This window comes from Ceratotherium simum, chromosome X, assembly GCF_057802395.1.
Source record: "Ceratotherium simum simum isolate JZ-2026a chromosome X, ASM5780239v1, whole genome shotgun sequence".
Classification (NCBI taxonomy): domain Eukaryota; kingdom Metazoa; phylum Chordata; class Mammalia; order Perissodactyla; family Rhinocerotidae; genus Ceratotherium; species Ceratotherium simum.
In genome coordinates, this window is record NC_141940.1 from 64564946 (window position 1) to 64592180 (window position 27235).

At 37.7% G+C, this 27235-nt stretch overlaps 1 protein-coding gene across 1 annotated transcript in view; it reads right to left on the reverse strand.

Moving 5' to 3' along the window:
* SH3BGRL (SH3 domain binding glutamate rich protein like) overlaps window positions 1-27235 on the reverse strand; it is a 60564-nt gene that overhangs the window by 5428 nt on the left and 27901 nt on the right. The window contains exons 2-3 of the mRNA XM_004442082.3: window positions 7920-8105; window positions 3173-3253 (exon numbers count right to left, since the gene is read on the reverse strand). Of these exons, the coding sequence (XP_004442139.1) occupies window positions 3173-3253; window positions 7920-8105 (267 nt within the window). The remainder of the gene's footprint in view (window positions 1-3172; window positions 3254-7919; window positions 8106-27235) is intronic.

The following is a 27235-nucleotide window of genomic DNA, read 5'->3' on the forward strand; positions in this document are numbered from 1 at the left end:
TTTGAGATCTTTGATACATATTTGCCATTCTGGTTTTCAAAAGGGAGTACCAATTTGTGCTATCACCAGTAATATGTGAGAGAATCTGTTTCAATGCACTCTTTTCAGCATTGAGTATTATCACTTTATCTTTGCTAATTTCAGAGATGAAAACTGTATCTCATTTTACCACATTTCTTTTATTAAGAGTGCATTTTTCCAATGTGGAATAACTAGTTGTATTTCTTATCATATATACTTTCTGTTCAGCCAGTTCTTCCTGGAAGGCTTATTGTCCTGTTAAATTAAAGAGGAAAAACTCTGAAAGCTGAGCTGAAGGATAGAAAAATTACCATTCTGATATCAAATTTATCACTTTTAGTCTTGGAAAGAACCTGTTAAATACTAACATTCAAAATCTCCCTATCACCAATCCACCCTTCAACTCCATTGTCAATTCCAGAACTCTTGTTGTTATCCCAATAAATCAGCTTCCTCTTGTTCCATCTTTGATAACATCCACTGTTCTTTTCTCTATCTGTACTCCTAGGCTTGAACAAGGATGGAAAAAAAAACACTATAACCAAGCTGACTGGCTCCACTATGGGCTCATCAACTGCAACATCAGCTGGGCTCTCCATCTTGCTCAGTTCTCCTTCCATTCATGATCTTAGCCTACTCCTTAGCCTATTTTCAATGAGTGAATCCTTTCAATTCTCCTCAAAATTCTAATGTCCCAAATTTCCCATCACTCCTAGTAGGAGTAGTAGTAGTAAATGACTTTTTTTCTTATCTCATACTAAAGATAAACATTTTCAAATGTGAACTTCCCTAATTTTCCCACACATTAAAATTTCTATTTTTATCCTTCTCTCCTCATTCTCTCCAGTCTCAGAAAAAAACTGTATGTTCTCTCCCTTTCAAGACTAACTCCTTGGGGCCGGCCCCGTGGCGTAGCAGTTAAGTGCGCACATTCCGCTTCTGGTGGCCCAGGTTCGGATCCTGGGCATGCACTGACGCACCGATGCACCACTTGGCAAGCCATGCTGTGGCGGCGTCGCACATAAAGTGGAGGAAGATGGGCACAGATGTTAGCCCAGGGCCAGTCTTCCTCAGCAAAAAGAGGAGGTACTGGCATGGATGTTAGCTCAGGGCTGATCTTCCTCACAAAAAGAAAAAAAAAAAAAGACTAACTCCTCCCCTGGATCACTCACTTTTCAGTTTCCTCCATGACCTTTATTTCATTTAGCAATCACCCAGGTTAGAAGCCCCAGAGATAGCTTCAATCCCTTCCAGTTCTTTACATACACAAGCATCTCATAAATTGCTAAATCCTATCACATGTAATTTTACTGTATCTCCTAAATCCATCTCTTTCTTTTCATGACTGCTGTCCCACTTTAGGCCCTCTCCATTGCTTTTCTGGACTCTTAAAGTACTCTCTAATGGGTTAGCCTATCTCTAATATCTCATTTCTCCAACGTTTCACAATCCATACAGCTGCCAAATTTATTTTCTTAAGACTTAGATGAAATCATATCTTAAAATACAGAGATAATCACATCATTGTCTTCCCCCTTTTCCCACCATGGCTTTTAGATGCCTAGAGGATAAAGCTGAAAGTACCTAGCATAGCATTCCTAATCTGGCCGCAACCTACCTAGTCAATCTCACCTCCTAATGCATCCCCCTTTATTTAATATGCCCAATTCTGGAGCCATGCTGCACTACACTCTGCTCTCTGAACATACTATCATGTGCGGCTACATCCCAATGCAGTGGTTCCTGTTGCTGCCTCTGCGAAAGACACTGTAGTCTCACTTCAGTATTTTGGAATCCCTAAGAGCTCAAATGCCACTTCATCTGTGAAACCTTCCCCAAACTCCTTTTAGTAATTATGATTATTTCCTATGGATTCCTACAGCACTTTATTCACACCAATCATACGAAATTTACCACAGTATGTTTTGAATTATTTGTAGACATATTTGTGGTATAATTATTTATATACACGTCCTTCACTAAGTTATAAACACTTTGAAGGTAGGGACTACGCTGTATTCTCTGTATTTGCCTCACCATCAATGTCAAGTCAGTACTTGACACTTAATAAATACTTATTCAATGAATAAATGAATGAAGGACTCCAACTTTTAATTAAAGGAGAGGGAGTCATCAGTCACAGAAAACAGACTATCCTTCCTTTCATACTTTCTCTAATCTGCATTGAAATAAATGACTTAACAACTTGGGTGTTACTAACTTGTTTAAACAAAAATGCCTTACCTAACATTTCTTTCAACTTAAATTATACAAAGCCTAAAGTAAGACATTTTATCCATGGAAAAAGAAAGCTGGGCAAGGAAACAGAATTTCACAGTGACTCAGACAACAATGCTAGTAAATGGTCTCTAGTGAAAAATCAGACAATAACACAGACTCTCAAAATTGGAGAAGGAGCTGGAGTTAGAAGAATCTGTTACCATAAAATCAGTTGCTAAGAGATAAACATAAAATAATAGAGCAAGGGGCATGCATTCTGATTAAACCAGTCTGTGTGGAGATCTACAGTAAAAGGTTAAGGTATATTTAAAGTCCATAGCTTTGAGATATTTCATTAAATAGGCAATTTAATTTTTGATTCTTTTCTTTCTATGGTCTCCCCTGGGAACACTGCCACTTGAAAAATTAATTTGTTGTTGGCAGGGAAAAAGCCCCAAATTTAGCGAGCAATTTAGTGACCAGTTTTGAACTCAAATGCTCTTAGTTAATTTGAATGGATGACTCTAGCATTTGCTCTCACACAAAGACAATAGATGCTGCCAAGAAGATTACTATGAACTAAGATGCTTTCTGTCGACGTAGAACCACGCATGACAGTGGGAATAATGGAGTCTTTAAAATTGCTAACCACTTATTTGCGAATGGGTCAATGAGAAATTTGCTGCCTTCGGGAGCTTGATGGGGAAGTCACTCCACCTACCTCCTACTCATATACTTGATATGTATTTGATTATGCACTTCTGTCTTCTCTACTAGGGATTAAGTGCATGCAGAGTAGGGACATTTCCTTTCAGCCATGTTGCACTGCCTCTGGCTTAATCTGAGTACTTAATAATGGTAGAAATCTTACTTATTACAAAACCAAGCAGCAATAAAATAGCCTATAAAGCAGGTAAAAAAGGAATCATACCTTTGAACCAGGTGGTGCTGTCAAGCCTAAAAAGGCATACACTGCATTATTTTCTCTGGCTTCAAAGAAGGCATCATAGTCCTTAGTGAAAAGAAGGCAAGAAGAATTAGCAATATACAACCAACAAAGGAAAGAAAAGAGGAAATTTATTTAAAATGACCTGACTGATCAACCTCCTTGGGGGCAGACAGGCTAACAACTTCCATAATGCTAGAATTCTGGAAAGAGTAGTCAAGAGTCAAGGCTCATTGGGTTCCATTTAATGTGGGTGAGAAGACACATGCTGCTCTGTGGGGCAGAAACCATAAAATGGCTTATTCCACATCACATAGAATTTAAATCTGCCTCAGGGCAAGCAGCTTTCTCCCTAGTTGGCCCAAAACAGCCAACTATTTGCCAGTAAGAGGTTGCTTATTTCTGGTAAGAGGCTGTTGCTTCAATTCCTCATTATTTCTCTTCCATTATTTATTAAGGTAGAGATGTCCTCAGAACCTACAGCAAACCAGATATTAGCTAGTTATGCTCAAAGCCAGGAGAAAAGTAAATCTGCTCTCTGTTTGGAGGAAGGGAATGAGATTTTCATGAAATATGACCAAAAGAACAAACAAACACTAACAGGTTTCAATCTGGGGATCCAAGAAAAACATCACATGACTGAATTTGGTTGCGTTTCCTACAGTGATCTTCTAAGCCACCAAGCATGCTCCAAAAGTAACAAATAGAATTGCCTAAATTTGACTATGACGTATAATCAATAGCAAACCTACTTAGAAAACACAGCCATTGTCTATACTTGGCCTTAGTTTGTTTGATTTAAAACACACAGAGATAAGCTTGGCATTTTGGCTGATTTATTAGAGATGAAAGCACTCGCTCTTTGCTGGCTTCTCTCGTGATTGCCTCACTAACAGATTGCCAATTACAGGATTCTTTTCTAGCATGTATAATTCTTGGCACTTGGAGGATCTGGAGGTATAAAGTTTAGAGCCTCAAGGTCATCAAGCCATTGATGACCCTAAATTTGAACTCCACCCCAAGAAACATCAGAAGTTTTCTCTTACTTAGGGATTCTTTTAACTCAGTCAGAATTGTTTAGAGCAACTGGGATCTCCCCAAGGATTGACTCAAAGCATCTTTTTTGTGTACTCTAGATATTGACAAAGGAATAAATCCTGAACAACAGGCATATACGAGCAGCCTCTTACACTCTCTGAGCTCACTATTCAAAAGTGAAACTAACTGGACCTTGATACCAATTCCATACTGAGAAACATGACCTATAAGCTACACAAGGTAAACAAACAATATACATCATATCCACACTCAACCACTTGGAAATAACCTCAAAATGCTAGTTAAAAGAATTCAACAGTCATACAAGAGATTTTTTTACTGACTATCATCAAAGCAACAACAACAACTCGTATCACTCTTTAAATTCATGCAAACGAAAGTAGGTCTTCAACTGTATTAAAATCTGATCATAAACTGCTATGTAGGGGATTCTAGTTATCTCTGTTTCAAGTGTTTAGGGATCAAAATATATTATCACTTGTTGGTCTTGGACTTAGCAAACACAAACAGGTTTGTAACTCTGAGAGAAAAGAATATCAGTTTCTCAATGAAGCCAGGTTAATTAATTTATTCCACAAATATGTATTGAGCATCTACTAGGTGCCAATCACTGTTCTTGGTACTAAGAATACAAGAGTAAACAAAACAGACTGTGACACAGTCTGCTTCTTCTATAGGAATTCTCTTGAGGAAAAATAAAGATACTTTATTACAACTCTGGGATTCCAATAACTAATTCAGAATGTATTCTACCATATATTGGTATCATATTAATTATCATTTCATGGAAATGTGTTTGAGTTCTTCATATACATAGCGTAAGCTCTTTCAGAACAAAGATTATCCTTATAAATTTTGTATCTTCTATAGCAGAGCCTCATCTATGTAGGTAAGGTAGTACTTTCAGTCACATTCCAGTCTGGAAATAAGAACCTAAGCCATAGTTAAATGGTTCTCAACAGGAGGTCATTTTTCCCCCAGGGCCATCTTGCAAAGTCTACAGACATTTTTGGTTTTTCACAACTGGAAGGGTGCTACTGGCACTCATGGATAGAATCCAGGGATTCTGCTAAACATCCTACAACGCACAAGGAAGCCTCTCATAACAAAGAATTATCCAACCCAAGATGTCAATAGTGCCAAAGCTGAGAAACCTTGAAATAGTTTAAACAAGGGAATTTAATATGAAGAACTACTTAGAAAGGATTAATATGCTGAAAGACAAACAGAAGATGATGAGGCAACCCAGAGATTAGCAATGGCAGGAAGCTGCTAACACAACTAGGGCTGAAGGGAAAAGTGGAGAAGGTGTTATTACAGAACCTAGGAGTTGGGCTCCTGGTAGAGCTGGTACCACAAAGGCGATGCAGCCACTGTCATGGATACTTCCAGAAACAGGAAGGAGAGAGATACCTTGGCTTTTCCTCTCCTCCTGTCCTTCACTCTCCCAAGCAGTACCTTCTATTATTGGCCAAACCCAATAGGTAGCCAGTTGGCATTGGAGACTAGAAAATGTAATTAGTTAGGGTCAGCCCCCAACAATACAGAATGGTGCAAGAAAAGAATGAAGATGCGATCTTTGAGTAAACAGGAAAATGAACAATACAGTGGTTTAATAGAATGAGTAAGAGTTTCCGGGGTCAGCCTGGTGGCGCAGTAGTTAAGTGCGTGCGCTCCGCTTCAGCGGCCTGAGGGTTCCCAGGTTTGGATCCCAGGCATGAACCGACGCACCGCTTGTCAAGCCATGCTGTGGTGGCGTCCCATATAAAGTAGAGGAAGATGGGCAAGGATGTTAGCCCAGGGCCAATCTTCCTCGTCAAAAAGAGGAGGATTGGCATCGGATGTTAGCTCAGGGCTGATCTTCCTCACACACACACACAAAAAAAGAGTAAGAGCTTCAAAGTAAAACAGATCTAGGTTTAAATCCTAGCTGCATCACCTACTAGGCTTGTGATTTAAGAAGTCAATTAACCTCTTCTAGGCCTCAATTTCTTCATCTACAAAATAGGAATAACAATACTTACCTCATAGGATTAGCATGAGGACTGACTAATATAATATACAAAAAGCATGTAGCGCAATAGCTGACATGTTTTCTATGAATGAATGCTATATACTCTTCTCCCTAAGAGTATGTGTAGGGTCAAATCTTAATTCTTATCATTATTAAACTCCTAATTCAGCGCCTGGCACACAGCAGGCACTCAGTAGAAGCTGGATTCCTTTTCCATTAATAAATACTTGGTTGAGTCTCACTTCCTGCCCCTTCCTTTCCATCTTCCCATTTCTCGTGATACTTGCCTTATTTCCATAACATACTCCATTCTCTTGCAGTGTGGATTCTGAGTGAGAAACCAACCAGGTAAATGTGCTTTCTCAAACGTTACCCTTATAATCCAAAATGTGTTTGTTTTCAAAAGTCAAACAAATTGAAATTTCTGCTTAAAAAAGGAGGGGTTAAGACAATATATGCTGGCTTAGATTAGACTACATGAACTCTGAGGTCTCTCCAGGCCACTGAGATTCAACAATTTGCAGAAATTTCAAATATAGAGGCATTGAGTTTCACTATCTAAATGAATAGCTTCATTGTCTTTTCTTTATCTGCAGGGTATGTCTTTACACATCGGCCCTGTTTGCAGCAAAAAATGAAATCTTCAGGCCTACCGCAGAACTGACAAATTCAATTAACAAAGAAAATATGTTGTGCCAATAAACTTTTCAGTTTTGCCATACATCTCCCCTAGATGCTCTGAATAGGCACATGAAAAGATCCCCACCAAAAAGTGTCCTTCTCACTCCATATAAATCTATGAGCTAGAAGATTTGGATTGCTGCCTCTAAAAACATTTGTTCCTCACTCATGCTAATTCTGAGGACATAGCAATGCAAATAGTTCTTTACTGGAAATTCCAATAGCCCTTACATGTGCTTCTGTACCATGTCATCACATGGATATGGCTTCATAATCATATGAACATTTGGAATATTTAATTGTTCCAGGTGTGTATGATTCTTCTCACACCCCACTCCCAACCAGTTCCTTAAGAGAAGAGGCTGTGTTTTATTTATACTTGTACTTGCCATGGTGCCTAGAATGGCCCTAGGCTACAAATGAATATACAGGGCATGAAGAATAAAGGAAACTACTCCATGGTTTAAATAAAGACTAAACAAGATGGCATACCTGAAAGCACCAGTCACAAAGCAAAAACTCTATTTTTGTTTCCCTCATTCTTTACATGGGTTAAATTAATTAACTTAAAATTTTAAGAAAATTCATTAATGATACCAAAATAAAAGTATTACTAGCTTCAAGCAGAAAATAAGATATTCTTCTTTTTTAACTAATTTTAATCTAAATAAGTAAAGCAGCTGACCTCTTTTCAGAGGCTTCTTCATGGACATACCAGAAACAATACAATTGCTCTGGCTGGAATTAAGATGAAGAAATGTGAGGCCAACTATATGTCCAAGGTCTATTTTTATACATTTACAGGAAATTTTTTGGTGGATGACTCCTAGTAGAAGGCAAAATACCCCAGCTGCCTAGGATGGAATGAGAGGATGAACAGGAGACATGACTGTATGCAGATTTGGGGGTGGGGGTGAAAGATAGGATGGATTTGAAGCAATCCATTTGAAAGAACAAGCATTTAGATTGGTTCCTTACCCCACGGTACTGGCTTTCATTGAAAATCTGAGGTGGCAGGGGGTACCCTGTGGCTGGTCGACTGTTTTCAGGTACATTTTCTCTCATCCACTTCCGGTTTTCTTCATTGGCTGCAATATCTTTTTCTTCAAATCCTATTTTGTTAGCTTCTAAGAAGCCAAGCACATCTTGCTGTTTCTTCTTAATCTAGGACCCAAAGGATAAGAAACTATATTGTTGAACAAACAGCTTTTGTTGTTTTATTTTTCAAATTCAACAGAAGTCGGTGTTTCCGAACTAGCAGAAATGAATTCAGACATGGATCAAGATTTGTTGTTTCACAGAAGATATATGGTTTTCCCTCTTTATTATTTTGTTGTTAATGATGTCTCAACTGTACTGAAGAGCTTTCAGCCCACAGATTCTTTCATCAACCTGAATTTTTCTTTTTTCCATTGAAAATTCCCACATCTAATGATGCAGAAGTAAGGCTGACTGATGCATATCAATAACTTAAAGTTTAGTTAACTCAAAAGTATGAGTAGTGAGAAGCTGTGTTTTCTGATTATCTACAAGCTTCTCTTTAGTTCCAGCCCTTGTTGAAAGTCTTTCCAAACAACCAGAGTCTACTTCCTGTCTTAACAAGCATCATATAGTAAACAGAAATTAATCTTTCCTTGAGAACGTTACAAGCCTCTGAGTCTCTCTGCATTTCAATTTTCACTGTTTAGGATAGAAACTGAATAAAATGATATAACAGCTAAGCCTGCCTGTACACTATGTTTGGAATATACCTGTACCACTCATTAGCCCTTAACACGTGCTGCTAAGGGATCTTTCATATATGTCTGTGCTACTTCTTCAGCTGGATTAACAGGCAGAGATAATACACTTACTTTGTCTCCTAATCATACCTAGGAGAGAGCTTTAAAATAGTAAAATTAACATTTTTTAGTTAGGTTTCTCTTCTGATATGTATTTCTATTAGAACCTTAATTCACACATCTATGGTAATTTACCCAAATTTAAAACTATTACTTAATATTTCTGAGCTGCAGAGCACAATCAACAAAAGTTTCTTACGGAGTCACACTAAAAAGACACATGGAGCAGAAGCATCAGAAATATAAAATCAAAAGAAGCAGTCCTCCTAATGGAAATAAAAATGCAAAATAAAAAACTTCCACACAGTCAAGTCCCCTCTGGATTTACACCCCCCCCATACACACACATGCATGGTGGGGGATCAGAATTGGCCACCCCAAAGTGTGTCTCTTTGGCATGAGGAATATTTTGGGTTGGTTTACTTTTGAAAACTGAAGACATGGGAGAAGCCCTGAAAAGTAGAACTTATGCTTTGTAAGAGACATTTACATTTGTAAGGGGAATCTCCATTTGTAAAGGTATCTCCCTCTCTGTACCAGGAAGAAGAGGGGGATGACTTTTTCTCTAGAAACTCTTATCAGTGCAGAAGGCAAGGACTTAAATCAGCATAGTAACCTTACTCTTGTTTACTATGCTTTTCTGGTAATTTCCCATAGCTGACTCCCCCCACCCCCAACATCCTCCTTTGTCTTTTGCTGAAGATAGTATTTAAGATGAGAACCTCTGCCATTTTGGCAAGTTACCCAGTTTTTCCTGGGTCTCTCCCATATATACATGTTATAAAGCTTTGTTTGATTTCCTCCTGTTATTCTGTCTTAGGTCAATTTAATTCTTACCCAAGCCAGAAGGACCCAGAGTACGTAGAGGATAGTCTTCCTCCCCTACACATGCATAAACAGAGATTACATTTTTGTCCTTATAACTTGCTTGTGATTGTGGGTAAGTAATTTTCTTTCTTATCACATACCCCAGTAAAAAAAATTCTCAATTTCTCCCAATAGGAACTGAAATTTCTATAGGCTATTTAGATCAGAGTAGAATGCCCTTCTTTAAAGATCAGCTACAATACAGCAAAATTTGCAACAAGGCAATTTTTCTAACAGGAATTCTATTTCCTTATTAGCTTATAAAATCGAACTTTCACTCCTAAATATCCCTTTTAAATTCTGAGGAAAATCAATGTAAAAGTCAATAAATAATCAGAATTGAATGTCTAAAGGACTAACGCATTGGTGGAAGGCTCAATTAAATTGGTGGTTTTCGATCTCTATGATACAATAAGGGTGTTTAGTTAGTGTGAAGTGTGTCAAGTAATCTGTTGATCATTTGCATATTTACAAATTTAAGTAGATATAAAGATGCCCCATAAATATGGTACTTTCGGGCACTTGGCGTCCCAACAGATATTTTTGAATGAATGAAAAGTTAACATTGTAGCTAACATATTAAGAATTATACATGGCCCTGGATGAATGTCGTCTGTCATGTCTGTGTGACAGACAAAAAGGTTGAGGACTTTTAAGATAAATGACTCTTTGAGGCCTTTGTCACCTTACTGAATGCTTACTATGCTGAGAACACTGTTCACTGTGTTGAGTTAAGATGGTGGTTAGGCCTGGTATCATTGGGCATTATAGTATATCTTCATGAATATCTTTACCCTCCAGCCATCAGCTCTGGGCCATAGGTATGTCTCCCATGCATGCTCTGGAACTGCCTGACAATAAATACACAGGCCTCCTAGAGTGTTCTACATCTCCATAAGGCTGAACAGAATGGGCCACAACACATTTTTAAATAGGTTCTGTCCTGTCAAATGTGAACATTTTTTCACCTTTGAATCTTCAGAGAATGTAAAAAAATTGTTTCCTAACTTGATCATATCTGTAAGTCCAAAATTTTACCTATCAAGTTTATTTATTTTATTTTTTTTTGGTGAGGGAGATTGGCCATGAGCTAACATCCGTTGCCAATCTTCCTCTTTTTGCTGAGGAAGATTGGCCCTGAGCTAACATCTGTGCCCATATTCCTCTATTTTGTATGTGGGTCGCCGCCACAGCATGGGTTGATGAGCAGTTCATCAATAAGCGCCCGGGATTCGAACCCGCAAACCCCAGACCACCGAAGTGGAGCGCATCAACTTAACCACTACACTACTGGGCTGGCCCTCAAATTTATTTTTAACAAGGAATATTTTATATCTAAAGAGTTATTGCCTTTCTTATATGCCTAGAAGCACATGTTCACTACAACACATCCTGATAAAGGGGATTCAGGTGATGCTAACTTCCTAATTCACCAATGGGACTTAAAGAGACACAGTGAACAGATGTGACTGAAAACCATATACTGCCAGAACAATTAGGAATGGGTGTTACAAACGTTCACTAAGGGATAAAATTTAAATTTCCTACAGGAAAAAAAACATCACTTTGGAGTTAAAAGGTTATTGATATCCTTTTCAGCACACAAATGTATTTGCAAATGGACAGTGGCACTGTCCAGGAATTTAAATCAATCTTTTTCAAAGAGCAAACCACGCTCCTCACCTCCACCCATAGAATGCCAAGTTATTTCTGCCCACATGTCAGGGTTTGAGATTTAAGGTATCCTTCCCTCCAAAGTCACAGAGCAGGCCTACTGAGCAACTGGTGCCTGGAAGAAACAACTGCTCTCCAGCTAGTCTCAGTAAGCTTCTTGTCTGTCATGCCAAGTGTCAAGTTTCTCTTAAAGGAAGCAAACTGACAAGGTTTCTGCTTTAGTGTGAATGTTCAAATCCAAAGGAAGAACAAAACTTCAATAATCATGCTTCAAACTGGAAAAATAGGGTTTTTTCATGAAAGTGCCAACCTACCATAAAACATTTAATCAGGGTGGGGTTTTTGTCTTATTTTATAATCAACCTCTGCCACATCTTCTCAGCTGACACTTTAATGAACATTGACAGAGTTTCCAACTATGATGCACTAACATCTAAAATGATTGTCTGAAACTATATTTAGTAGCTATTCAACAATATTTCTTGGGTGCCTCTTCAGTGTATAAGAACTTTATAAGGTTCTCTAAAATGTCTAAAGAAAAATAGCAGAGATTCCCTCCCAAGATTACAATCTAGTGGGGGGGATCAGGCATAGCTATATTAAAAAATTCAATTACAACATAATATTTAAATATAAAGCTAAGACAACCATACAAGGTGGTTAGGTGAGAGGGGCCAAGTGAATGACAAAGCCAATGAGTGCAAGGAACTTAGAGGAGAGAGCAAGCACTTATTGCTATTATCAATGCCACTTAGACTAAGCTTAATAATGATAGCATGAATACTAAATACTACATCCCTCTATATTGCGTGCAATCTATAGTTTTAGCGAAAGGATGATGTACTTAGTATAAAAGTTCTATATGACTGGCCAGCTGTGAAAACTGAACTCAGAATTATAACATATTACACTAAAACAATGAAGGTAAAGTATTACAAAATGAACTTGGAAACTTTCTAAATGGATGGTCACAATTTCTATGACTAAATTCTTACACATAATTGAAGTCTATAAATTAATAAACAACTGTGTATTTTGTCCTTTTTTAAACAGGTTATAATTTGTGACCCAGTCAACTTCTGCAAAGAGAAATTCAGATATATAGATCCCTCCAATTGGTTCTGTTTATTTCAAATGCTGCCCTAGGAAGGGCCATTCTACTTTGTAGGAAAATAATAAGCCTGTCTTTGCCTAGTCCATGACTAAGGATTTAACAGTGGGGTGAAGGAGGAGTGAAAAATAGCATTTAAAACTGCCTTTTCAGTCTTTTACTCATCTACTTAGAAAATAAACCTAAAAGGAAAATCAAATCTGAATCCCCAGTTAGTCTTTTGGCACTGGATCACTGAAGTGTTGCCACTGTATAGTTTGCTAACCAGAGAGATCTTTATGCATTTTTAAATGAATATTCTCATGAGTTCTTAAGGCATTGGCTTCCTATTGCTTAATCTAACAGTACAACCACAGCAAGAGACACTTGTTTTCAGCTTGCTTGTTTTGCAATATTTTCAAAAATGCTTTGGTCACAATCAGCCATGTAAAACTTATAATTCATATCTCTCTTTTTTGTGTGTGTGTGAGGAAGATGAGCCCTGAGCTAACATCCATGCCAATCCTCCTCTTTTTGCTGAGGAAGACTGGCCCTGGGCTAACATCCGTGCCCATCTTCCTCCACTTTACGTGGGACGCTGCCACAGCATGGCCTAACAAGTGGTGCATCAGTGCACGCCCAGGATCCGAACCTGGGCCACCAGCAGCGGAGCACGCGCACTTTACCGCTACGCAATGGGGCCGGCCCCTAATTCATATCTCTTTACCAACAAGTCTGCAGCAAATCTGGGTTAAGATGACTATTAAGAATTTTCTTGTTGATTTTCCACCTCTACCCCCACTCCCTGGAGTTCTTCTGACAGATGTTCCATGATGTGGCAACATAACAGCACAAGCTAAGGTTTGCTATTTTACTGCTGCCAAAAGAAAAAAAAATTCTGTTATTATTTTCTTTTTTAGTTGCAGTTCTACCACATCATGTCTAAAGAGACGCTAAGGCCCAAGTAATTTAAAAGACAGAGCCTAGTGTGAAAAGAGGAGAAAGTAGATATTTAAAGGTAGTTTCTCAAAAATAACCACGTCTTAAGGTGATCATAGTAAAGAAAGTGCAGTCTTGCCCATTTTCTGGGTTAAAAAGACTTTTCTTGACTAAATAAAATATCAGTTCTGAAAAATCTCATCTATCTAGCCCTTTCTCATCTGGCACTTTTATCTGTCCATACTTTTTTCCAGAGTTAGAAGGAACTTTATTCCCTCTCCCATTCCTTCAGAGATGGCTTTATGTGTAGACCCAGGAGGCTGTGAAATAAGCAGCACCAGGAGTACCAACCTACCCTAAAATTCTACTCTTCTTCTGATGCCTGAAACCCTACCACGACTGACACTACTTTGGTTTTCATAGAAAGAGCAGGCAGTGTGCATGTTTGGATTGCAGGGAGGGACTGCTTGGAGAGACACAGGTAAGGAAGACAGTGAAGTTTCTTTGTTTTAGAATTTTTTCTCAGCGTTGTCCCTGTATAAACTCTAACAGAAGATCACAAGAAACAGCAGCAGAAATCACCTCCCCAGAGAATCCCAAGAGGAAATTTCCAAGCCTTACTACCCGTCTCATTCTTTTATTTTTTTAAATAAGCAACAACCCATCACTTAAAAAAAAAAAATCCAACAACCTTTTCAAAGAGCACAATGATCTGAATACAATGCACTGCTCACTTGGAAGTAAAAACAAGCTGTTTTTTTACTAGTCAGTAGCAGACAGAGGGATTAAAGTTCCTTCTGACTCTGAAAAACAGTATAGACAGAGAAAAACTCCAGATTAAGGGTTTATAGGTAAGATTATTCAGAATTGATATTTCATTTAGTCAAGAAAAGCCTTTTTAATCTAGAAAATGAGCATGACTGTACTTTCACCTCTTGCAGGTGAACTTCATTCCCCTATAGTCTTATCAAATGTACATGCCAAGAGAGATGTTAGAAGATTAATAAATGATAGACATAGATTTGACCAAAGGCTAAAAGGCCACAGAATTGAAACATCTACTGTAATCCTGCTGCTATACTGATTCCCTGTGGCCAATTCCAACTCCACCCCCTACTGCTTAACTTGCAAGGTTCTGCATAATGAGGCCCTGCTCTATGTACCTCTCTAAAAATATGCATTCCCCTCCCCATCCCAGATCAGATCAGGCTGCCTTTATTCTTCCCTGAGCTTGTTGTGCCCAAGACCTTAGTGCTTTTTCTTTGTTCCCTTCAACCGCAAGTCCTCCCTCTCTCCACTGATGCAATTCTAACTTATTCATCCAGGTTCACTCCCTCTGTGAAGCCATTGGTGGCGACTCCAGTCCTCTCCCTCTGACCTCCTACAGTCTGTGTCACACAGTCTGGAGATTAATCAAATAGTACCAACATTTGCTAATCTTTCCACTGGTCAAAGTCTCATCTCTCAATTAGTTAGTTGACAAGCCTCCTGAAGGGAGGGGCCCCGCCTTTTGTTTATGTTTCCCCACAGGGTGCTCACCTCCAGGCTGGACACAAAGTAGATACTCATTACTGATTGATATCACAATTTCGTTTTAAATTCAGCACCACCAAAATGCTTTTTTTAATTTTAATAAACTTCAATTTTGGAATAATTTTAGATTTACAAAAAATTTGCAGATATAATACAAAGAGTTCCCATATAGCTCTCACTCTGATTCCCCTATTGTTACTGTGGGAGATCAAGATTTGGCCACCCTGAAATCTATCTCTTTACCTTGGTTGTTTTCTCTGAGGACATTTGACCTCCCCCACTAACTGCCTAAACAATTTGACATGGTGGCTCCTTCCTGGAATAGATCTATCATGATGGCTGTAAAGATAACGTAGGGTAAATGTTACAATAGGAAAGGCACCAACAAGCCCCTCTTATCAGAAGTTCTGTCTCTCTGGCCACATTCTCTGGATGACCCTGCGAAGAGTTGCCAGACAATCATTTACATTTATAAGGGAAATCTCCATTTGTAAAGGTATCTCCCTCTCTGTTTGGAGAAGAGAGGGGGATGAGCTCATCTCTAGTGACTTATGTGGAAGGTGAGGCCTTGAGCTACATAATAAACCTGACTCTTGTTTACTGTGCTTTAGTGGTAATCTCCTGTAACTGACTCCCCCCACCGCCAAAATCCTCCTTTGTCATTGGCTGAACATGATATTTAAGACGAGAATTTCTGCTATTGTGTGGAGAAACGCAGTGTCCCTGCTTTCTCCCATGTATACATGTTATTAAACTTGATATTATTTTCTCCTGCTAACCTGTCTTGTTGAATATTTGGCCAGCCATAAGAACCTTAAGGGAAAGGGCAGAGGGAGATTCTCCCTCTTCCCCCGACATTACCACCTTACCTCACAGTGGTACATTTGTCACAGCTAAGAAACCAACATTGATACAGTACTATTAACTAAACTCCAGACTCTTTAGATTTCACTGGTTTTTCCACTAACGTCCTTTTTTTTTCTCTCAAGATCCCTTCCAGGATACCACATTACATTTAGTTATGTCTCCTTAGTCTGTTCTCATTTGTAACAATTTCTCAGACTTTTCTTGTTTCCCATGATCTTGACAGTTTGGAGGAGTACTGGTCAGGTATTTTGTAGAATGCCCCTCAATTCAGGTTTGTCTTATGTTTTTCTGATGATTAGATTTCCAGACTCTATGTTTTGGAAGCAAGTCAGTAAGTCAATTATACCTCAATAAAGCTGGAAAAAAATAAGTCCAGCTCTATAAAGCAAGCTAAGTGCTCTTTTTAAAATTCTTACGGCATACTGGGAATCTGACAACACTTTCTAGAAAATTTTGAAAAAAGTTAGGGAAGTTTAAGAAAAGTTACGTGGCTATAATCAGCAACCTATAAGAACTTATTCAAAAGTAATACACGTCAATCTTAGTCATAGTCTTCGTCAGTCATAGTCTTTGAGGCTGACTGTGCTGAATTTCTCAAAAATTATTATCTGTAAATATGTCTTCAAAGGAAATATCCTGAATTAAATATCTCATCAATCAAATTATATTGATGGGTTCTCCAAGATGAATTGGAGAAAACTCCATCTATTAGTGGGTTTTAGTTATGTTTTAGCCACCTCTTTCAATATCCAATATTTCCGCCACCCTCGAAGTACCGATGAGTGCAGAATGTACAATATGCCTACTTACATTCCATTTACCTAGGATTTGAGTGCAGAAAGATACTGACGCTGATTAGTATTTGCACACAGATTTTTGTCCATCCCCAACTAGCAAAGTAAGTCCTTATTCTCCAAAATATCACTTGGAAATCCTAGAACAAAGCTGATTAGAAGACAGAGCCTCAGAAATCTCCAGAGCCAAACACGGCACCTCAGTGCTAGTACATTCCAGGGTAGGGAGATAGCAGCTGCTCTAAGCAAAGCATAGAAGGATTGAAGCTCAAAAGTTTCACAAGATTTAGAGCTTCTGGGCTCACAGAAGCTATGGGTCCATCCAACATAGAGAGACACTTCAGGGTATCAGAAGGTGCTCAGTAATTATTCCCAAATTCACAGGAATTTTAAGTTGTGGCTGTGTTCAGACAAGACTGGAAGACAGATATTGCCTTCTTATTATTCATACCAATTACAATTACCATTTATAGAAGGACAATTAAGTGACAGCAGCTAAAGTAGGTGTTTTACATATGTAATTTCATTTAATATTCATAATAGCCCTGTAAGGTAGACATTATTATCTCTGTTTTAAAGATTAGAAGACTGAGGCTCAAAGAGGTTAAGTAAATTTACCCAAAGTCACAAAACTAGTGGGTGACAGGGCTGGCATTCAAACGTAGATATCCCTAACTCCAAAGCGGAAGTTTATTCCACTACATTTCTCTGTCCAGCTTCAAGATATTTTCTATGCATTTTTTTCTTAAGACACTTTTATATAAGGTCGACAACCTCTTACAAAAATAATACCGCTTCTCATGTGTTCTTACTATATAATTTAATTTTAAATTCTACTTACCAGACTATGATTTTGCTTCCATTATCATCCAAATGAGTGTGTACACAATTCAATCAATCTCCACATCATTATGAGCAAAAAGTGACTGGAATACCCAATTCCAACTCTAAGATCCTCTACTGCTAAGAAAGAATTACTGTTGAACCTCTGCCTAAGTAATGCTAGGGGCTACCATTCAATCAAGAATGCAGTTCGTAAGTACACACTGGGCTTCAAGCCCATTGTTTTTACTCTGATAAAGGTAAAAATAAGATAGAGATATTATTTATGGTCTCAAGAAATTTATAAATTATAATTATAGAATTATAAATTCCACACTAGCAGATAACTTAAGCAATGGAACCTAGCCAGCCCTTAATTAAAGTCTGGCCTCTTTCTGCTGCAGGGAAGTGAGTGGATTAGGGCTGGGAATAATAAGGGGAAACAAAGAGACACAGACTCCCGGCTTTAAGGTGTGCTAACAACGGGGGCTGCAGAATTTTATATGTATCAGGTCCCTCTCTGCATTGCACCAAATGTAATCCCACTCTAAAGTATAATATAATAATTATTGAGTAAGTGCTTCCTATGGGCCAGGAATTATACTAAGCCCTTTACATGTTTTTTATTTAATTCTCATAATAATCTTATGAGGCAACTGCTATTATTTTCATTCCATATTCACAGATGAAGAAACTAATGCTCAACTAGATTAGGAACTTTCCCCAAAGCACACACTTGCTCAAGATCTGTCAGAGTAAAAAGCACCACTTAAACACTAAGCATAATGAATAACAAAATAATGTATCACCACACTTGTTATCTCATGCTAACTAGACTGTCAACTTAATGATGGCTCCTTGAGTGCATATATGGCTCATAATTATTTTGTATCATTCTTAATTCCAAAGATTGGCCTAAAGTAAGAGCAAGAAAAACCTGTTGATAATATTTTAAGAGTTTTATACCAGGGCAAATTTTCCTAGATGACTTCTTCTCCCCTTTCCCACTCTGAAGTTCTGTGATAATGAAACAAGGAAACATGTCACAAGCAATAAAAGCCTCCTGGAACTTTAACACCTGGTAAGAAAAAGTTACAGTGAAGAAGTGTTGGGGGAAGAGGGAGAATCTCCCTCTGCCCTTTTCCTTAAGGTTCTTATGGCTGGCCAAATAATTAACAAGACAGGTTAGCAGGAGAAAATAATACCAAGTTTAATAACATGTATACATGGGAGAAAGCAGGGACACTGTTTCTCAACACAATAGCAGAAATTCTCGTCTTAAATACCATGTTCAGCCAATGACAAAGGAGGATTTTGGGGGTTGGGGGAGTCCGTTACAGGAGATTACCACTAAAGCACAGTAAACAAGAGTAAGGTTTATTATGCAGCCCCAAGGCCTCACCTTCCACATTGATAAGTCTCTAGAAATGAGCTCATCCCCTCTCTTCCCAATACAGAGAGGGAGATACCTTTACAAATGGAGACTTCCCTTGTAAATGATTGTCTGGCAACTCCTCGCATGCAGGGCCATCCAAAGAATGTGGCCAGAGAGACAGAACTCCCGATAAGATGGGCTTGTTGGTGCCTTTTCTATTGTAACCTCTATCCTACATTATCTTTATAGCAGTCATGATAGATCTGTTCTAGGAAGGAGCCACCATGTCAAATTCTTTAGGCAGTTAGTGGGGGAGGTCAAATGTCCTCAGAGAAAACAACCAAAGTAAAGAGATAGATTTTAGGGTGGCCAAATCTTGATCTCCCACAAAAGCAATGATTCATACAAACTCTATTGCCTTTATAAAAAAAAAAAAAGTTGTGTCTCCATTTAAAACTCTCACATATTTAGACAAATAAAGTGTGAGGTTGAGAACATTCCAAAGTGCTTCCACAAAAGTGTCAGTGACTTGTGACCATAGATGGCTCCAGGAAATGAGTGCTAAGGGAGAAATAGGGTAACAGATGTTTTAGGCTGTTCTGGCAGCTTTGGGAGTGCCCTTAGAGCAAAAGCCTTCCTTGAGACAAATCACACTAACTGTTATAATCAAGTATCAAAGCTGAATATTTGTGACAAGTGCTAGTCTAACATATATGGATTTTATGTTTCAAAAAATTTCAGACTAATGTTGCACTATGAATTTAAAAATAAATAAACCAATTCATTCCAGCCTCCACATCCCTGTCCTAATCACTATCATTATCAATTCAGTACAATGAGTTTCTATACAGATTTCAATCCTCTTTAAGAGAAATTTGTCATAATAGAATGAAGGGAATTTGATTGGTATATGAAGAGGTATAAAATTAAGAGGTATAAAATGCTGGTGATTTTATAGTAAGCAAAGATGTTTTCCAACTCACCATCTCTCTATGAAACAAATTCTGGCAGTAAGAAAACCTAATTACACAAACCACGGCTTTCTCCTAAAGCCACACTTCCTGCAAATGGTACAGGGCTTCTAATTCCGGTTAGACAGATTCTCCAGGCAGCCTTCCCATATAAGGATAAGCAAAAATACACAAATCCTCCAACAGACTGACGTAAGATTACAGGGCAGGCAAATGAGAACCAAATATGGTAGCTAAATTCTCCAGCTCACAACATATTTTTTTCAAAAAGGCTGTAACCACCAACTCCAAACTATCATTTCTTGAATCACAAGAAAAGTAATAAGCAATTAATCTGTTCTTATTAGTGTTAACTGGATCACAAATATGAGCCAGCCTACCATGTATTACAGTAGCTCTGCCTTTTTCTTCTTTTCCTTTTCTACTACAGGAAAGGCTACTGTGAAATGTGCTGCTAAAGCGGACACATTGAGCAACAGGGTACTGCATCTGAATAAATAAATTAGTCCAATCTGCCCCTGTACAGAAGGAAATACAGATTTCTCAAGTGCCCCATGTGAATAGCTTCTGCCCCATTGTAAGGAAGGTACTGTCCTACACTACACCAAGAAAAATATTCATGTAAGTAACATCATTTGGTACTAAGGATAAGTCCTGAGGGGATCACTGTCCTCACTTGAACTCCAGAATAGAAGAACACCCTGAGATCTGGTTCATGGCCATAAAGAGAAGATAATTTCCCCTACTTCTCACTACCAAAACCCCATGATTAAGAGCAGGTAAGATACTGTCTTTCTTTCCAATGATCATAACTCCCATTAGCATTATCATATGCCTTGGTAATTTTGAAGGCTATTAATTCAGTCAAAGTCAAATAAAATCAGAAGCATTTTGAGAGTGTGCATCAAGACCCAAGGAAACATACATGTTCCTTGATCCAGTAATTTCACTTCTGGACTCCTAGTTTAAGTAAACAATGCAAAAAAGGGTATAAATCATGTTCCTGAAGAGATCATGCAATGTTTTGGTGTGGTTTTTTCATTGTTGTTATCATTAATTTGTTTGTTTTTCAGTGGTGGGGGATTGAAAGTTGCCTGCATATACAACCATTTGGACTTGGTTAAGTAACAGTGGTGTGATCATTCAAAAGATTGCTGTGAGCACACAGAAAGTGACAACAGTATGATTATGTAGCAACAAGAAAACATATTTATGATATAAAGAATGAAAAAGGAAGTTTAGAGAATCATGTATTTGCTATGATTCCAACTGTGAAAAGGAGAACTGTGTATTTTTTAAAGACTAGACAGAAATTCAAATACAATTATTACAACTGCTTAGAGATAGCAGGAGTGACTGCTTAGCACCTTGCTCAGGAAACTAATTAAGTTGTGTTGGGATCATGAGATTATGGGGATCCCCCTGCCAAGTTTCTCCAGTGTTGTTATACTGCTTTACATAATTTTTTAAAATATTTCAAAAAATCAATTCATGTATATTGAGCTCTTAGTAGAAGCAGCATAGTATAGTGAAAAGACCATAGACTATGGAACCTGTGGCAGACACACACTCTCATGTGGCCCCCTATGATCCTCACCTCCTGGTATTCACTGCCTTGTATAATCCCCTCCCCCTGGAGTGTGGGCAGGACCTGCTACTTGCTTCCAATCAACAGAATATGAAACAGATGATGGGATGTCACTCTAGTGATGATTTTATGTTATGTAAGGCTTCATCTTTCTAGCTGACTCACACTAGAGTCTCTCTCTCCTTTGTTGGCTATAAAGAAGCAAGCTGCCATGAATACTACAGCCTCAAGGAAGTGAATTCTACCAACAACCACATGAGCTTGAAATGGATTCTTCCATAGTGGAGCCTCCAGATGAGACACCAGTCCTGACTGACACCTTGATTGTAGCCTTGTAGAAGATTCAGCTAAGTTATGCCAGGACTCCTGACCCACAGACACTGTGATATAATAAATGTGTATTGTTATAAGCCACTAAATTTATAGTAGTCTGTTAACACAGCATAGAAAACTAATACAGAACCCGAATGACTTGAATTTGAATTTCAGGTCCTCCACTTATTATCTGTGTGACTAAGCAGGTTGATTAACCTCTCTGAGTTTCAAATTCCTCATTTATTACTTGAGAGTAATAATACTCACCTCCCAGAACTGTTGCACACAAAATTATAGATAAGAGAAGCAATGTGCCTCTCAACACTGCCTGCCACAAAATAGGCTAGACTGTAAATTATAAGATCTCTCATGGCTGGAGCCTTGTCTATCTTGCTCATCATTTTATCCAGTGCCTATTATCATGTCTGACCCATAGCAGGTGTTCTATAAATACGTAACAAATGAATAAATAAATGAAAATAAGCTCTCAAGGAATGGTAGCTACTATTTTAAATACACATAAGGAACTGTAGTTATACATAAAGAGAGAGAACTCTTGCCCTCAAGGTATTAAAAACAATGAATTACACCATAGAGCACCAATCACAATACAGGACAGTTTTTCCAGAGCAGTATCATATAGCGAGGATATGCAGATGAGCCAGACTCTGTAATCAAACATAAGAAAATTTTCTCTGCACAATTCAATGTAATCTTTCTTTTGATAAGCTGCTATCAGTATCAATAGAACCTATACATGAGGATGATAAAGAGATCTTTAAAGCAAGCAGTGTAGTCACTAGGTAGTCAATATAAGGCAAGTGGTTTGTAAAATGCTGGGCTGATGGCTGCGCATTCATAAAGTCTAGTGACTTTCCTTACTCACTTCATGGGGGTCTGCTAAGCAAGATGGGCTGTTTAGCACACCCAGCAAATGTTTGAGGGACCACTCAGAAACTTTAAATTTCTCCCTGAGAAACCTTAGAAAGTTGCAATTATTTATTGTATTACAGTAAAATCCCAGAAGTGTTGTACTCAGAAAAAGTGTCGATCAAAGTAAGAAATTTTATTCTATCTACTATTATCAATAGTCCATAAAAAGGTGCTTCTAATGTAAAAGAGTCTAATAGAAAGTTGACTGGCAGCTAAATATTGTTAAGCAATACATTTCTTGAGCCCTAGAGTCAATTTCCATTAAAAACATCCTGCCATATTGTAAAACTGCTCTTTTTCCTAGATTGGCTTCTTTATCTGGCATCTATTAAACTGCTCCAAATGCAAAAGAATTACCATTCACAACTGATAGATAAATCTGAAGCAGTAGAAACAATTCCAAAGTTAAATCAATTTGAACCACAAACACTATACGCACAACACTCAGCTAGTTTTCACTGAAAAAAATCCACCAACATTTGTTTCTGTGAAAAGGGCAAGACCAAAAATATTGCGAAACAATGAGTAAGGAAGTCATTGACTTAATCTCTGAAAGTCCCCCAAATCATTCTATGAAGACCAATAATACTCACATATACAAAGACACATGCATATTCTCAGAAATGTAATTCCTAATAAATCTAGGTTGAAAGAAAATGATTTCTCCACTTCCCTTTACTTTTTCAAAGGGGAAAGAAGCTGTCTGTGCATATGACCTACTGCGTTTTCAACCCAATAAAACGCCTCTTTGCTAGGACCAAATTGTCTCTCAGAACAACAAAAATATTTTAAGACAATGGTCTTTTGAATTCAAGAGTGGCATTATGGTGGCAGTAGAAAGAAGGGGAACAAAACATAAAGAGTGATTCAGGGAGGTTTGATCTATTGCTAATACCATCACTCAAGTAGGGAGAGAATCGCAACCTAACACCCATCATGAAGCAAACCATCAAATGCAGGAAAGAACCATAAAGCTTTTGCTTGTTGATCAAATTCATGGAAATGGCACAAAATGCCCCAATTCAACTTACTTAAATTCAATTTATTTACCCTTAAAAATTACTATTGTATCAAATACATAATAACAGGAGATATCAAATCTTTGTACACGTTATCTAACTGGGTAATTTTCACAAATAATTCTGTCAGAATTTTAGATCACAGGGTCAGCTTTCCAAACAATGAAACTTTGTCTAACTAAATAGAATGCTTTGTTAATATCATATAATGAGACAAATATGCATGGCTTTATTTATTTTACACACTGAAAACAAACACAATCACCCAATTAAAAGCTAACCCTTAGTTACAGTCTATTCTAGGTAAAAGATTTTAAGTGGCCTTATACAAACATATGATGATTGCAATTTTTTGCTTTTTTAAGGATTTGCGAGAATTTCCACAAAGAAATGTATATTACTAAATGTTGTTTAACAATCTAAAAGTTGTTTAATGAATGTTTCTTCAAGGTTGTACAGGCTCAGCTGAACAGCTCGGAGAACAGCTGAGTTGTGAGGATCTGCATAGAAAAGGTGTGTTACAAACATCGGAAAGGCATGTTAGATACAAGATTTTTAGAAGTCAGGATGGGAAACCAATCTTTGGCAGACAAAAGGGACTCAGTTAAAAAGAGGATTGAATGAATTAATACATATAAAGTGCTTAAAACAATGCCTGGCACATAGTAAGCATTCAATTAATGTTAGTCGTTGTTATTACCGATGTTATTATTTCCATAGGTGAGGAAAGCAGTATTGGTGATTGGCAATAATACTGAACTTTGAGTCAGAAAACTTGCTTCAAAACTTGTCAATTCTACCTAATGAATATGTGATCATAAACAAGTCACTTAAATTTTCTGGGCCTCAGTTTCCTAATGTCCAAAAGAGGGACATAAGTACTTACGCTCATAGGTTATTATGAGTATTAATGCGAATATATGAGAATGTATGGGAAAGAACTTTGTAAATATAATCAAATAAGAATTTAATTCAATAAAATCACCTGACTTTTCTCTCTTTACCATACTCCTCACTTGATTCTATCTAATCCCCATGGTCCCAAGTCTCCAGGCTGTGTCTGCTTCCTTACTGGGGGTTCCCTGATACTTCAAAGCCATATCAGGGCTTCTTTGCACTATTATCTATTTTCCCTCTCTCTTTCTCTATTACACACACACATACACACATACACCACAAAACTTACTAGACTTCAGGTCAGTTTCTTTCTTTTTCCCCTAGAATCCTATGTACTATATCTTGGTTGGTTCCCTGGACTAAAACTAATTCCAAACACTACCACTTCTTTTAGAAAGTCAGTATTCATTCTCCAAACTGTGTAGTTTTCAGCCCTTTAAGAAAGATCTGGCTTGGTCTTCCAAGTCCTCAGCTCCATAGCCCTAGTTATACATAGCCACTTGATGCTATTTGATGCTGTACCTGTTGTTCAAAATGCAGATTCTTGAGTCACATTCCCATAGATCCTAATTCAATAGGTTTACAGTGTCCATGAATGAAATTTCTAACAAGTGTCCTACAAGATTTCTGAAGCAGGTGGTCCCCATACTACACTGTGAGAAACAATGAAATGTTTATAGAACACTTAACATTGAATCAACTGGCAGCCATGTCAGGACCAACAGTTGAGAATGAGAAGTAAACAAATAAAAAATAGTTGTCAGCTAGAAAACTGTATAAGTTCAGTAAGGAGCAGTCAGGTGATAATACCCCAATGGTCTCACGGAAAGAGATGGCTGGTTACACAACTAAAGTGAGTTTGTGCAGTTGGCGTAGGTTATATAATAACAAGGAGAAAAGAAGGGAGGGAGGGAGCTAAGAGTAGAGTTGGCAGTAACACATGAGGATAGAAGCCATGAGTACAGTTAATAAGTGGCAAAATAGGGATTTGAACCCAGATCAAACTGATTTTGCTATACTAGTCAATTTTTCAAACCTTAGTGTGACTTGTAATATAACTCAGGAGATCTAGACCTGGACGCAGGAATCTGCATTAGAAAACACCCCTATAGGTGCAGGTGGGCAGTCTGTAAATCATAGGTGAGAAACAATGAAGTATTGCTTCTCACTGTTTGCCTAAGTCACTATTTCTCTCCCTCTCCCTAGTTCCACATCAGCCTTTCAGAGATACCCAACTACCTAGCAAGTCCAAGCCTTAAAAACATAAATTCCCTGAGCTCTTTCCTCTTTTTCCCATCCTTGCAATTTCTGGGTTCTTAAAATTAGAGACTCCTTTAAACTTCCCAAAGATAAGGGCAACTACCTTTCTGAGACAGCTCGGTAGTGGTCTCTGCCAAGCATACTAGATCCTAAACCACTAAACTCATAAACACATGTTTTCTTTTCTTAAAGTTAAAAATCATCATCATCATCATCATCATCATCATCATAATGATAGCCTTACATTTTATCAAGTGCACACTATGTGCTAGGCACAGTGTGAAGCATATCACATTCTTTCTTAATCTTTAAAAGAAATCTGTAAGGTTGATATTATCTTTATTTGAAAGATAAAGAAACAGAGGCTCTGAGAGGGAAAAGTTAAGTAATTTACTCAAGATAACTACCAGTAAATGGTGGTTTAAACCAGTACATGGGATTCGAATCCATGCCACCTGAATCCAAAGTCTGTACTCTTAATTGCTCAACTCTACAGCCTGTGGAAACCCAGATGTTTCATGACTACTTGCCAACTCATAAATATCTGCAATAACTACCAGCATGAGTCAAAGACAATGCCACAGAAATTTTAAAGGCAGGGTGAAAGGACATAGTCCAAAGCCCAGAATTATAATCCTTCACGATATTAGAACATGCCTGATAAACCTCTATTACCAAGCTTATACAGTCATGATTGAGTATTTGTGTGCCTCAAGATCCAGAGAGGTTTAATGATTTTAGAGGGAGACAGAACTGTAAAAAAAGAATAATTCCAGTTAAGTCTCATCTAAGAACTTTGAAATTTCCATAAGATCTATTGCTATGTTAAATATCATGTATCCTCTCACAACAGAAGAAAGTTTTTCCATGTTATAAGAAAAAAAATTCAATGGAGAACATTTTGCTGTAACATAAATCATAAAACAATATAATCAACAATCACATCTACTGGCTGTATTTAGATGCAAAATAATCAGAACAACATTGGAAGAAAAGAATCATTAAAATCTTAAAAAGGAAAATCTGCACTGACCATTTCCTCATGCATAATTCAGAACTGATTTTATAATGTTTGCTTTATTATTTTTAGCAAGTGAACATGTTAAGGAATTTCTACTTTAGTGCAACCTATTTGTAGTGAGAACCTACTTCTTTACATGCAATTTGAGGAATTTAGAAAGGGCCAATCAAGGGACCACCTATGTTTTTGTGACTTGCTTCGGATGACCTGTGAAAAATAGATTATACTGGACCATGGAAAGAGCCTAGGCAGTAGAGTTAAATATTAACAGTAAAGTCAACAAAAGACTAAATAATCTGTTGAATGATGGTCTAGAAACAACACAAGCGTTCTCAACAGGATATTCAAAAACATTGAGGTAATTATGATGGGCCTGCCAAATGAGGAAGTACAAAAGCAAACAACTGCTATAATTTCTGTGGACTCCAGGCTTACCAATTCAAATTCACACTTGCTTTACCAGCATTAACAATAGCTAACTTCTGCCC